General features: G+C 49.5%; 1 protein-coding gene across 1 annotated transcript in view; it reads right to left on the bottom strand.

Annotated features, from left to right (window-relative positions):
• Positions 1 to 461: 461 nt before the first annotated feature.
• DIS3L (DIS3 like exosome 3'-5' exoribonuclease) overlaps positions 462 to 14,406 on the bottom strand; it is a 34,429-nt gene continuing 20,484 nt past the window's right edge. The window contains exons 9-17 of the mRNA XM_056126921.1: positions 14,061 to 14,222; positions 11,808 to 12,055; positions 10,301 to 10,393; positions 5,458 to 5,991; positions 3,453 to 3,607; positions 3,081 to 3,259; positions 1,873 to 2,018; positions 879 to 1,053; positions 462 to 791 (exon numbers count right to left, since the gene is read on the bottom strand). Coding sequence (XP_055982896.1) covers positions 483 to 791; positions 879 to 1,053; positions 1,873 to 2,018; positions 3,081 to 3,259; positions 3,453 to 3,607; positions 5,458 to 5,991; positions 10,301 to 10,393; positions 11,808 to 12,055; positions 14,061 to 14,222 — 2,001 coding nt within the window. The 3' untranslated portion in view covers positions 462 to 482. The remainder of the gene's footprint in view (positions 792 to 878; positions 1,054 to 1,872; positions 2,019 to 3,080; positions 3,260 to 3,452; positions 3,608 to 5,457; positions 5,992 to 10,300; positions 10,394 to 11,807; positions 12,056 to 14,060; positions 14,223 to 14,406) is intronic.

The following is a 14,406-nucleotide window of genomic DNA, read 5'->3' as shown; positions in this document are numbered from 1 at the left end:
TGCACTGAGGAATTACTCCAGGTGGTGCGTAGGGGACCATATGAGATGCTGGAGATCGAACCCAGGTTGGCTGTGTGCAAGCAAATGCCCACCCTGCTGTACTATCACTCTACCCCCCCCCCCTTTTTTTCCCTTGCACACTTGGGGCTTTGGACCAAAGCAAGCCCCTCAATTCTGAGATACTACATTCATATAATCTTGTCTCTATTAATAGAGTTGTAATAGCTTAGTTTCATTCTTAAATTTCTTACTGTATTTTAGTTGACAAACTATCATGGGCATGTATGTATAGAAAAAGCAGCACGTCATAGGGTGGGCTACTATCCTCATTTTCAGGCCAGGGTTCTCGGAAGGACCATGCAGAATAACTCACCTGGCCCAGAAGGATCAGAATACCGGTGACAGGAAATCAGATGTTCATGTTGAAATGAAGGCGCGACACCCGTACAACAAAGCTCTTTTAATAAAGTAAGGACGGTATCTCATGTCCCAAAACTGTCGGACACGTCCAGGAGCGCCAGGTCGCGGATCTCCTCGAGCAGGGTGTACAGGTTCTTGCCCTTGCTCTGGCAGTACTCTTGGTACTCGTCCTGGATGAGGCTGCGCTTCACTTCCTGGGCGAGCTGAGCTTCTTCCACAGACCTCGTTACTTCTTTCACCAGCTCACTCTTGAGCAGGAGGGCGCTCTGATGAGAAGGTTCCGTCTCTGGGCTCACGTACGGCTTGTTGCTGACGATTTCCAGCCTGATGGAATCCGAATGGCAGCGGGAAGCATGGACAGATATTTTCACCTACACAGAGAAGGAAGAGCCTGTTGCTAAATTACATTTTTCTTTTTTTTCTTGCACTGAAAGCAAATACTTATTAGACAGACTTACTGTTACATGGTCAAACAGATGGAAGGTGACAGACTCCCCTCCTGTGGTGGTAGAGGTGATTTTGTTTTGACACCGTTGAAGGGATCCTGGTTTCCATTCAGACTGGCTGTCTGGACCACAGGAGATCACTAAGCCATCTTTATTTTTTAGATAAGCAGCACCTTTAATGCCATACCTGAATTGTTGCCAAAATAAAAATGCAGACATAATGTGTTCTTAGTATGTGGTCCTTGTATACTTATACAGAAATAAATATACTTTTTTGATGAAAACAACTTGCAATCACCTCTGTAAATATTTGTTTCATTGAACAGATGGAAACAAATTTTGCTAAAAAAAGTCCTAAGGCTGATAGAAATATATCAGATTCTAATCTTCTATGCTTTGTGTTTTTTGGGTGGGGTGGGGTAGGGTAGTGCCCTTCTGTGCTTTGTGCTTATTCCTGGTTCTGCATTTAGGATTCACTCTTGGCAGGGATCAGGGGACCATACAAGGTGCGGGGGGGGGGGGGGGGGATCAAACCCAGGTTGGGTGAGTGCAAGGCAAGTGCCCTACCCACTGTACTATTGCTCCAGTCCCTAATCTTTAATTATATATTATTAGCACAGTGGGTATGGCATTTGCCTTGCACGCGGCAACCAACACAGCCGACCTGAGTTCGATTCCTCCGCCCCTCTTGGAGAGCCCAGCAAGCTACCGAGAGTATCTCGCCCGCACGGCAAAGCCTGGCAAGCTGCCCGTGATGTATTCGATATGCCAAACACAGTAACAAGTCTCACAATGTTACTTGGGCCCGCTTGAGCAAATCAATGAACAACGAAAGGACAGTGACTGTGACAGTAACTAGTTACTACAATACTTCAGTCATATCTAATATGCTATTTATACTCTTGGTGTACCTATCATTTCTTTTGGTTTTGGGGCTGTACCTGGCAGTGCTCAGGGCTCACTCCTGCCCTGACTGCTTTCCTAGTTCTTGTGTTAGACAACATACCTTGGTATGAATAAAAGCACGCCATTGGTCCTGATAGAGTAGATCACCCCGTCAGAGATGCAGCGCTGCTCGGTTTCCGGGTCTTTGTCTCTGAAATACATGCACTGGAAGAGCTCCGTGGACTGCTTCTGGGCGTGCTGTGCTGCCTGGGAGGGCACAGAAGACCAGTATGACGACACGTGTCCCAGAGGCCTGACTCACCTGTCTCTGGGGAGAATGTCCTCACAGAGGTGATGATGACTCTTCTCTGTGACAGTCTAGTTCTGTGGGAACCTAACCATCTCATTCCCTTAAAAATGTCTTGGGGGGGGGGGGCGGGCGAGCTGGAGCAATAGCACAGTGGACAGGGTGTTTGCCTTGCATGCGGCCGACCCGGGTTCGATTCCCAGCATCCCATATGGTCCCCCGAGCACCGCCAGGAGTAATTCTTGAGTATAGAGCCAGGAGGGACTGGAGTTCAATCCCAGCGTTGCTCCCCTAGGGCCACTGGCCCCCAGCATGCTTATCTGTAGAGCCTAGGGGTCAGGTATCCCTGGGAAGAGTCCCCCAGGGCCTGGTACCTCCCAGAACCCACCCCCTCCACCACCACCACACGCAAAACATTTCTTAGAAAACAAATGAAGGAAAAAAACCTGTAACCTGTATTTAGAATCCCTTCATAATTCATTAGAAGTTAGCATATTTGTGACATGTTCATTTTAGGTGAAGGGAAAGTATCACACATCTATGTGACAATGGTTTGGTTTTGGTTTGGTCTGGAACCACATCTGGTGGTGCTCTTGGCTTACTCCTGTCAGTGCTCTGGGGACCATACAGTGCTGTGATTGCCCTGCTCTTTGCTTCATCTCCCTGGCTCCTAGAGTGACAGTTTAATAATAATAATAATAATAATGATAAAAACAGCATCATATAGAACTGTTAATGATTTTCATGGGGTGCTCAGTTGATAGGTGATCTTCCACATTATGACATTTTGGGGCAAACATCTTACCTATGGTTAAATCTCCCAAATCCATATCAAGTTACTTCAAACCTTTTTTAGCTTGTTGACAGCTATTCACCAAGCGGTAATTTTTCATGTTTTTGCTGCTAGAGTAATTCTAGAATATAATTTGCTAGAACATGATAATTCATCCTATCACCCAGTAAAGCTCATATCCTCTTAGGAAACTGTATGACGGGAAAGAGAATTTAAAATCCCTTCTTACTCTATTTCTATTGTTGATATGTCTGCATAATTCCTCAAGGTCTTTGTTGTTGAACAACTTTTCCTTAATTTCCATTTTCTCATCTTTTGAAATGGCAGCCAGTAACAACCGGTGTACTATAATATCCGAATATCTTCTTATTGGAGAAGTAAAGTGCGTGTATTTATCTAATGCAAGACCTTTGAAAAGAAAACGAGATCAAGATAAACAAAACATTTATAAACAACTTGTTCAAGGTTATAGGCATACAAAGAGACATTCTAGGCTGGGGCTATGCTCCGGGGCTGCATAACACATGCCTATCACATGTGAGACCCTGGGATTGATCCCTGGCACAGCAGAACCCTGGGACCAAAGCACCTGCCGACTTACCATAATGATGGAATTCATCCTCTGCACATGATCCTGTAGAGAAATATAGAGCGTTGGACATGGCCTGCGTAGCCATAGACCGGAGCAGCCTGTTGACGATGGGGTCGTCTGGGTCATTGGCGTTATCCAGGGAATCAGCCAGTGTTTTATTGGACCTGCCAACAAGAGTTGGAAGACCCTTGAGTCAGGCCCCAGCAGTGACCACCATGTCAGCACCCTGAGGGGAACCCTTGGCTCAGGAGTCCGAACAGTAGTTATTGATTCCAGACACGGTTCAGAAGCAACTCTTTCCAGCTTTTAACATTTATACAAAGCAAAGTTTTGTTGAAGCATCTAAGTACATTTCTTAAATAGTAAAGAGTGATGGCGGGGTGGGACGATTCTGCTCTGACCAGGGGCAGCGGAGCCTGACTGGGTGGCCAGTCCACCTTCCAGACTTCGCGTATGTACTACAGACAGCAGAAAGGCCAGTTCTGAACTAGCCCGTGAGCTCAGTGTGCAGACGGAACTCCACTAGACCAAAGACAGTCAGAAGACTAAGGCAAGAATATCTACCGGATTAAAGATTTGAATGGTGGTTAATACAAAACATTCTAGAGTTCTCTACCATTTAAATTTGATCATTTCCCCTTTCCCTTCTCTTTTAGGGGTGCCACTCTTTAGCTAAGGCCATGCACGTGTCAGAGCCGCTGGGTCTTTGCCTGGTGCATGTGGCCCACACTGGGACGGGATCCCTGCCTCAGGCCTAGAAGGCAGGGGGGCCCCTTGCCTCTCAGCCATCCCTGGGTCTCCCCAGACACCATTTCTGATGGCGAAACTATTTCAGCCTGGACATGCAGAGTCAAAGGACCTGTGTGTGGAGGGAAGGCAAACATTCCCACCTGTGTGATGACTTCTACACTGGCACAGTGCTCTACTGCGCAGTGCTCCCAGGCTCGGCACAAGGGAGAGACTCTGAGCCCGCACCTCCCCTGGTCACTGGTGTGCCTCGTGGGGCCCTGACCAAGTGAGCACCTGATGTAGGCAGGTAGACAGGGAAAGGCCTTTGGAAATGAACTTAGGTCAACAAAACTTAGGTCAATGGAAAACTTGGAGACTGATCCACCTTGTGCATATGAAAAACAAAGACCTGATAAGACCATCACTGGACCCTGAGGAGATTGGACCCCTCCTCATGAGGTTCCTGTCCTCGCAAACCCTGAATCATTCAGCCCTGAGAAGACTCTAGAACTATCCAGATCAAGATGACCCTAGGAGAGCCTATACAAAGCCAGCCCAAGAGCCCATTCAAGGCTTTCTCTGCCCTTGGAGAAGCCTGCATTCTCTCTTGAGCCCGGAACTCGGTCTCTTTCTCTTTCTCATTCTCTCCCCCTCCACACTTTCAAAAAACCCTCCAAATAAAATCTGTTTTACTTCACTGCTTGTCTACTCCTGAAATTCTTTCCTGTGAGCGAGACAAGAACCCTGAAAACGCAGGGCAAGTCCTGGGATTGACCTCTCTTTTCCTGCAAAGAGCAAATCCTTGCCCTAGCCTGAGTCCGTGGCTCCCCGAGAAAGTGGGTGATGGGGACCAACTCCCGTGCCTGGCAGACCAAATGGGCTTCAGGTGTGGCCTCAACGCCACCTTGTGCCCATGCCGAGCAGGGGCTCATCATAGACTTGACCTGTCTTAGTCTTCCCAGTGGGTCCCATGTGGTTGAGGCGGAGGGGGAGAAGGTGACTGTCTTTCTCTCCTCCTGACTCGTGTGAGACACCCGTGGGGTCCCCCGACATCACACCTGCTCGCTCCCAGCCACCAAGGAACACTTAACAGCTGCAAGGGAAGAGAAAGTGGTAGTGTTGGGGGAGGTGGGAGTCCTCCCTGGGGCCCTTTCGCTATGCGTCATGAAGTGCAAAATGAAGGGCAAGTGTCTGCGTAGAGAACCGTGTTTCCACTGGAATCCTCCATCCACGTTCCAGCCCTCAGAGACCCGAGGCACTTCCCATCGCTGTGGTGGGGAGTTACCGTGTGTCTATGCAGAAGCCTTTTGCCTTCGCGCATTCCCGGAGCTCAGCGAAGAACTCCTGGTGTGGAGGCGGGTGCTGGCGCAGCAGGGCCTGCTGGGGGAAGCTCTCCCAGATCTTCTTGGCCACCCAGTGGTTGGCCAGGATCATGCACTCGGCCACGGTCTCATGCACCTCCAGGGGCTGCCGGGGGACCAGGTCGTGGATGTTCTTCTTGCCGTCCAGCTGCACGTGCACCTCGACCCCCTCCAGCTCCAGAGCCCCGCGGTGGGCGCGCTGGGCGCGGACGTACCGGGCAATGGCAGTCAGCATGCTGATGGCCTCCGCCAGCCCCTCGAGCCGCTCCTGCTTGCTCTTCTCATCCAGCTGCTGGAGCTCTGGGATGTTGTCCACCGCGCGGCTGTTCCCATCTAGGAGCTCCTGCGCCACCTCGTAGGACAGTTTGTACGCGGACCGAATGATGGTGCGGCCGTACCACACCTTCTGGATCTCATACGAAGTCTTGTCCAGCTCCCACATGACACTCACGGCGTACCTGGAAGGACCAGAGACACTGCAATCATTTCCTTCCTTCCTTCCTTCCTTCCTTCCTTCCTTCCTTCCTTTCTTTCTTCTTTTTATTATTTATTTTGCCTTTTGGGTCACACCCGGCGATGCTCAGGGGTTACTCCTGGCTTTACTCTCAGGAATCACTCCTGGTGGCGCTCAGGGGACCATATGGGATGCTGGGAATTGAACCCCGGGTCGGCCGCGTGCAAGGCAAATGCCCCACCCGCTGTGCTATCGCTCCAGCCCACTGCGATCATTTTCCCATTCTTCTCCCACCAACTTATTTTTTGCTTTTTGGGTCACACTCAGCGAGCACTGGGTTCCTGGCTCTGCACTCAGGAACTACTCCAGCCCCTGCTATCACTCCAGCCCCTCCTACCACCTTTTTTTTTGGTGGTGTTTTGGTGCCATGCCCAGCTGTGCTCAGGGCTTACTCCTGGCTCTGTGCTGACCTCTAGCGGTATTCAGGGGACCATATGCAATGCCAGAGACATGATTTGGGTCCACCTCAGGCAAGGCAAGCACCCAGTCCAAGCTGTACTATCTCTCTGGCCAAAATTCTTCTATTTTTTAAAGGAACAGAGCTAGGCCCTGAAGGTAACTTGGAACAAATGCCATGCCTTGCATGTGGGATGCCTGAAGTCTCTGCTCAAGTATCTCAAACTGCTTCCACTTAAACATTTTATTTTATTTTATTTTGCTTTATTTCCTTCCTTCCTTCCTTCCTTCCTTCCTTTCTTTCTTTCTTTCTTTCTTTCTTTCTTTCTTTCTTCTTTTTATTATTTATTTTGCTTTTTGGGTCACACCCAGCAGTGCTCAGGAGTTATTCCTGGCTCTACACTCACGAATTAATTACTCTTGGCGATGCTCAGGGGACCATATGGGATGCTGGGAATTGAAGCCGCGTTGGCCGTGTGCAAGGCAAATGCCCTACATGCTGCTGTACTATCGCTCCAACCCCTTAAACATCAGTTTAAAATGTTACCCACTTCAGGCTGGGGAGTTCCAAGTGCCAGAGTGCACGTTTTATGTGCAGGAGTCCCACTTGCTCCCTGGCACGGCACGGCCAGGAGTGAGGCACCAAGCGAACCAGCAAGGCGCTTTCCAGATGCTCGGGCTGGCAAGGTCTGTGTGAGGCTTGGGCAGTTGGGAGGCAGCAGGGACACAGCTGCTGCCCCTCAGATCTGCTTCTGATTACGGGGCTGGAGCATTATCTGGACATGAGGACAGCCCAGAGCTAGGGGTAACTGCTAAGCACCACTGGGTGTGCACCTCTCCTTTGTACCCATGCCCTGCAAAACCCTCAAAACCACACTGAGGCAATTCTGTTGAGCCCTGAGCAAATCTGAAATGATTTGCATGCAACAAGTCACCTCAGACTGATGGCACAACACAGGGAGAAGCAAGTTGCTTGGACACACCAGTGAAAAAAGAACAAAACTATAGTGTTAGGACAGTGGGAAGGATGCTTGCCCGGGAAACGGCTGACCTGGGTTTGATCCCCGGCACCCCCATATGGTCCCCTAAGCACTGCCAGGAGTAATTCCTGAGTGCAGAGCCTGGAGTAATCCCTGAGCATTGCTGGGTATGGCCCACAAACAAACAAAACCAAAATAAAACAAAAAAGAAAGCCTTTCCAATTTCATAGTGTCAGTGTTGAGGATATGTTGAAGCAGGGGGGCAAAAAAAGGCATCATGTAAAGAGTCACTGTTCCACCAAATAATTCAATTAAAAACGATACTGGTGGGGGTGGGGTGGGGCGGTGGAGTGGGTAGGGTGTTTACCTTGCACGAGACTGACCTGGGTTCAATCCCGGCAACCCACATGGTCCCCCAAGCACCGCCAGGAGTAATTCCTGAGTACAGAGCCAGGAGTAACAACCTGAGCATTGCCAGGTGTGACCCAAAACAATACTGGGGGTGGGAAGGCCGAGAGAGAGCTTATAGGCCTGTGAGTGGGCTCTGCGCACTGGAGGCCTGGGCTCCATCCCCAGTATAGCACGGTCCCCCAGCACTGCCAGGTGTGCCCCAAGTCCGTGCACCCACAGCAAAAAAGAAAAAAGAAAATTCAATAAACCATTGAGGTCCAGGGACGGAGCTCAGCAGTTGGGCATTTACCTTGTAACATGTCAGCCCTGGGTTTGAGCCTCAGCACCATACAACTCGCCACACGCAACTCCCTGAACATCAAGGGTGTCTGTACAGCACCCTTAGAAGTCAGCAACCCAGGGGCTGGAGCGATAGCACAGCGGACAGGGTGTTTGCCTTACACACGGTCGACCTGAGTTCGATTCCCGGGCATCCCATATGGTCCCCCAAGCACCACCAGGAGTAATTCCTGAGTGCACAGCCAGGAGTAACCCCTGAGCACTGCCGGGTGTGACCCAAAAAACAAACAAACCCAAAAAACAAGCAAAAACCAAGAGCTCCAAGGGAATATGAGCAAGGACCATGAAAGAGTTTGCAGAAAAGGATGTGACTGAAATGTTTACCTTTATTTCCAGTAGGAGAATACAAATTAAAACCACTCTAAGACCACCTTCATCCACCACAAGGGCAAAGATACAAAAAAAAAAAAAACCCCAAAAACAGAACATGGAACCATCAGAAGGGCAAAGATACAAAAAAAAAAAAAAAACCAAAACAGAACATGGAACACTGGCATGGCTGTGGGGTACAAATATTTTCAAATGTTGGCAGTGGGAATATAAATCTTGCTTATTTGTTGTAAAAAATAGTAATAACAACCATGTAAGTCCAAACAGTCAAAGTTCATAGGTTACAAAAAGATTTTGAGCAAAAAAATTCCCTCACAACATTTCCCCTCAAGTTTTCAACTTCTTACATATTTTAAAGAGCGCAAGATACTGAGGGGCTGGAGAGAGTACAGTTGACCCAGTTTCCATTCCCCAGAACCCCAGAGCCTGCCAGAAGTGATCTTTGACCACTGGGCCAGGAGTCAGCTTTGAGCACTGCTGGGTGTGGTCTGAAAACACTCCTGCCCCCACCAGCAAAAAAGCCAACAGGGGCCAGAGAAACAGATCAACAGGCTGAGTGTATGTTTTATACCAGATAACACCCACTGTCCCTCCCACCCTACTGTCCCCCTGTCCCCAGGGGGACAAAACCCAAACCCAAAACCCAAACAAACAAAAAGTCAGCAACAGGGCAGGAGACATATTTCAGCTGTGGACCATTTGCCCTGCGTGAGTGAGGTCCTTGGTTTGATCTCCATACAGCAAAAATAAAATAGACATGTCAAATCCGGGGCTGGAGTGATAGTACGATAGCACAGCGGGTAGGGTGTTTGCCTTGCACGAGGCGATCAACCCAGGTTGGTCAAGACAGGTTCGATTCCCAGCATCCCATATGGTCCTCGGCCACCGCAAGGAGTAATTCCTGAGTGCATGAGCCAGGAGTAACCCCTGTGAATCACCGGGTATTATCCAAAAATAAAACCCAGCTCCCGGAAGAGAACAGCGCAGTCTCCTGCCCCCACACCTGGCTGTCCTCGCCGGGGCACCTTGGAGGGGGTTGGGTTGAGTTTCCCTCCCTGCCCCGAGCAGAGCCCTGGCAGCCAAAGACCTCCAGAACCAGCCACAACCATGCTGGGACCACTCTCCACACGCATGAAGGTACTGGCAGAGGAACAAAGGCATGCGGGTCCCGGGGCTGAGATCTCCAAGCCTGCTTGGATCGGGGCTGAGCATCCTCCACCCAGATCCTCCATCCTCCATTAGGCCGGGGTCACACCCACCAACTCCCCCCCCCCGCCCCCCAGCTCTGTGTAATCTCATCAATGGCCAAGACCCGAAGACTATAAAACCCAGCTCCTGGAAGATATCTTATTATCTCATTCTTACTTTGGACAACCTGGCAGGCTACCGAATGTAACCTGCCCACACGGCAGAGTCTGGCAAACTCCCTGTGGTATACCCAATATGCCAACTACTAGTAACAATGATGGGTCTCATTCTCCTAACTCTGAAAGAGCCTTGAATATGGCACTTTTTAAAATCTCAGAGCTAGGACGAAGGAGACTTACTGGTGCCTGCTCGAGGCAATTGACAAACAACAGGATGATCACAGGATGATTGTGATCCTGATCCAAAAAGAAAAACAAATAAACAAACAAAAATATGTCAAATCCAAAAAGGCAAGAACAGAGGGAGGAGCTGGAGAGGAAGACAAGGGGAGCTGGAGGACGAGGGGCCTGAAGCAGTGATGTGGGGAAGAGAGCAGGGGCGGGGCGGGAGAGTAGCCTGGAAAGGAGCCTGAGGAGCCCAGACACTCACCTGTCCACGCCACCCAGGAGGGAGCACAGGTCCGCACTGAGCACCGAGGGCAGCATGTCGTAGCGGCGGTCGGCTAAGTAGTAGGTGGTGGCCCTGGGAATGACATGTGGCGGGGACATTGACCCTCAGCAGCAAGAAGCAGAACTGCGGAGACTGGAGGTGACTGGGACGGGCCCTACCAGGGAAAAACCCCAAGGCCGCTGCTGCTTCCCCAAGCACAGCAGCTGGGGAATGAAGATACCCTCAGGCCCCCACTCTAAACCACAGTGCTCTGGGAGAACAGTCTCCCACGGACCGAAGACAGAACAAGTGACTGGGATCTTAGTCCTGGAAGGAACATGAAGAGGGTGATGGCCCAGTGTTTTTATGGAACAGGGTGATACTGCTGGGAGATGTTAACTGGCTTCAATCGAAAAGGAAACAATGGTGAAAGGTCATCTGATAAATGGAGACTTACTCCATAGCTTAGAGGCCAGCCGGGCATGCTAGGGGAAAGGGCAGCTCGGATAGAGAAGGGAGCACCAAATAAAGGGTGTTTGGAGGATCCTCCCAGGATGGGAGATGCATGCTGAAAGTAGACTATGGACCGAATATGATTGCCACTCAATGCCTCTTTTGCAGACCACAACACCCCAAAGGAGAGAGAGAACAAAAGGGAATGCCCTGCCACCGAGTCAGGGTGGGATGGGGGAGATGGGAGTGGGAGGGATACTGGGATCCATGGTGGTGGAAAATGGGCACTGGTGGAGGGATGCGTATTTGATCATTGTATAATCGAAACCCAAGACTTACAAAAATTTGTAAGTCAACAACTGTACCTCATGGTGTTTCACTAATAAAAATTTTAAAAAAATGAAAAATGGAGAGGCCATTATAAAGTAACATCACAGGAGAATAACACCCAAGGAGAGTAGAGATAAAAGCAGGAGGGTGGCCCCATGGCTTGGAAGCTGATCTCATGTGCTGGGGGTAAAGGCAGGTGGGATGGAGAAGAGACCACTAAGTCAATGATGGTTGGAGGGATGGCCCGGGATGGGAGATGCGTGCTGAAAGTAGGCTATGGACCAAACATGATGGCTGCTTAGTGCCTATGTTATATACCATGACACCCTCCAAAAAAGGAGAGACTAAGAGGGAATATGTCTGTCACAGAGACAGGGATTGGGAAGGGGTGGCGGTGGCAGGAGGGTTACTGGGACCATTGGTGGTGGAAAATGGGCACTGGTGGAGGGATGGATACTCGGTCATTGTATGACTGAAACGTAATCACAAAAATTTGTAAGTCTATAATTGTATCTCATGGTGATTCATTAAAACAAATAAAAAAAAATGGAGAGGCTGAGGGCAAGGTTACAAAATTTCCAAAGGAGAGGGGCAGGGATCTTGAACTTCCTTTGTTGGTAAGGTGCTTCAATGTGGCACCAAACAGAAATATGTCTGGGGCATCAGGGTGGGGACAAGGGCCAGACACAGGAGTCCCCCCCGCAGTGCCGGCCGGCATTCTTACCTCGTTCTGGCCTCGACATCAATATAAGAGTTTGCTGCCACAAAGTGGGTCACGTCGGCGATGTGGACGCCCAGCTCCAGGTTCCCGCTCCTCAGGGTCCGAACTGAGAGCGCGTCGTCCACGTCCTCGCAGCCCTGGGGGTCGATGCTGAACACCAGGTGCGTTTTCCGCAGGTCTCTGCGTACTCGCTCTTCTTCGGGACTCACTTTCCAGGGGTTTTCTGGGGTGTTCACGGGTATCTCACACATCTGTGACACGAGAGGCCAAGTCAGTGGCAATGACATCCCACGGGCTTCCAGAACAATTGAGAGTCTCTGGAGGCCTCCCAGAGTTCCATTCTCTCCCAAGCACCTGAGGCACGAGCCTATGATGGCTCCCTGTGACCCACAAGGTGCTTTCCGGGTGCACGAGGTGCTGGGATCTGTGAGAGGTGACAGGGCTGCTGCCTGCAGTCTGTCAAAACTGTCTCGCACCCACCTGCTTCTTTTGTTATGGGGCGGGAGCAAGACCAAAGGAAGGCTCAGAAGGCAGCCCACCCTTTTTTTTTTTTCTTTTTGGGTTACAGCCAGTGATGCTCAGGTGTTAATCCTGACTCTGCACTCAGGAATTACTCCTGGCTGTGCTCAGGGGACCATATGGGATGCCGGGGATCCAACCTGAGTGGGCCGCGTGCAAGGCAAATGCCCCACGTGCTATACTATCGCTCCAGCCCCTGCTCAGGACTCTTGGCTCTGGACTCAGGAATTACTCATGGCAGTGCTCGGGGGACTGTATCCGTATGGAATGCCAGCGATTGAACCTGGGCCAGCTGTGTGCGAGATGAACTATCTATTGCTGTACTATCTATTGCTCTGACCCAGCCTGCCACTTTTCTGAAGGACCCCTTTATTCAAAGGAAGCTGAGCTTTTACTTCAAGTCGTGGGGGGGAAAAATCAATATGTTGCAAATACCGAAAAATTGTTCTTTAATGATAATTTAACCAAGGCCAATCTAGGGCATTATTTTTCTCCATTATTATCTCTTTAAGTCATCAGTTTGCAGATAAGTAGGCTAAACAGGAAAAGAGAATTCTAGTGCTGCGAAGTCTAATTCATGCTTTATTCTAAGTTTAACATTTTCACTAAATGATGTCAAGACAAGTCGACAAATAATTTCCAGAAATTAACATTAAGCATAAAAATTTAATAATATAAAATATTCAAAAATCTTCTACTACTATGATAACTATTGTTCTGACAAGAAGCACAAAGAGAACATGAAAACCTATGTACTCTTGAGGGCAATGCAAAGTGCTCCAACATTTCTGAAGAGCGATCAGCCATCCATAACAAAAGCGATTTAAATTTTTTATATCCTTTGACTGGTAAATCTCACGTTAAGGATTACATTCCAAGGGAAATAATCGAGAAAGCAATGTTTGTAAAAATGTCTGAAGGAGCTTTTTCAGAATACTGAAAAATTAAATAGTCCAAATGCTCAAAATTGAGCAATACTTAAGCGGACAGGAGCACATCAATATGCAGTAATTTGTCATAACTATTAAAAATAAGTAGGCGATGTCAATATACAGGCGTCATTTTAAATGAAAGAAGCAGAACAGAAAATAGCATGTGCACACCATGAATACAGCTATTAAAATAATAGATGGATGAGGATTTTAAAAGACCATAAAAATAAGGGAAAATTGCCAACGGCTCGTGTTTGTGGGCATTTGTTTTCTGTAAAGGTTACAAAAACTGCTTCGGTGTGAGCGTGACTGTTTGGCCCACTGTCAGGGCTGCAGGCTGCTGGGTGAATGACCGACAGACCTGTACCCAGGGGCAGTGCTACTGCTGGGGCTGGATGGTCTCGACTCCACAGAGCCATTTCTTAGGTGCAACTGGAAATGTGGCCCTTTCAGCTGCCAGTCGGTCAAAACGGACTCTGCACCTATTGCTGCCATCTCAGGGGACCCGAATACCAGATAAACAGAAAGATTTGTCCTATATCTCTGGCCTCCCAATGTGGCTGGCAGAAAACAACAAAAAGAAAATGTACTAGGGCCAGAGTAATAAGACAGCAGGGAGGCCAAGCCTTGCACATGGACCAGTTCAGTCTCTGCACCCCACCTGGAGTAATTCCTGAGAGTAGAGCCAGGAGTAAGCCCTGAGCCATGCCGGGGTGTGACCCCTTCTGCTCCCACAAAAATCCCCAGAAAACATACAAATGTTGTCCCCTACCCCTACCCACCCTGATGACTCGCGGCGTCTGACCTGAGCTTCTGAAAACGGAACCACGGAGATGGTGTTTTCCACCAGGATGGTGGCGATTTCCCCTTCCAGGTCACCGATCCTTCCTAACACGCGCACAAAATGTCCGTTAGGGTGCAGGGATGTGGCCTCCCAGGAATCGATGCGCACGACCACCCTGAAGTCCTGCAGAGCGGGAGAAAGGGATATGTCAGCACTGGGACAATGGTGGGGAGGAACGGCAGCTGGCCTGTGAAGCTGCTTGCATGGCCAAAGTGGCCGGGCGGGAAGGAAATTCCTGGCTGACACTTCGAAGGGAGGCGGCCCATTTCTCTACCAAATAGCAAATAGGTGGACAATGAAGCCCATT

The sequence above is a fragment of the Sorex fumeus genome, unplaced genomic scaffold (genome assembly GCF_029834395.1).
Source record: "Sorex fumeus unplaced genomic scaffold, SorFum_2.1 ptg000063l, whole genome shotgun sequence".
Lineage (NCBI taxonomy): Eukaryota > Metazoa > Chordata > Mammalia > Eulipotyphla > Soricidae > Sorex > Sorex fumeus.
This window is presented reverse-complemented; position numbering and strand designations above follow the sequence as displayed.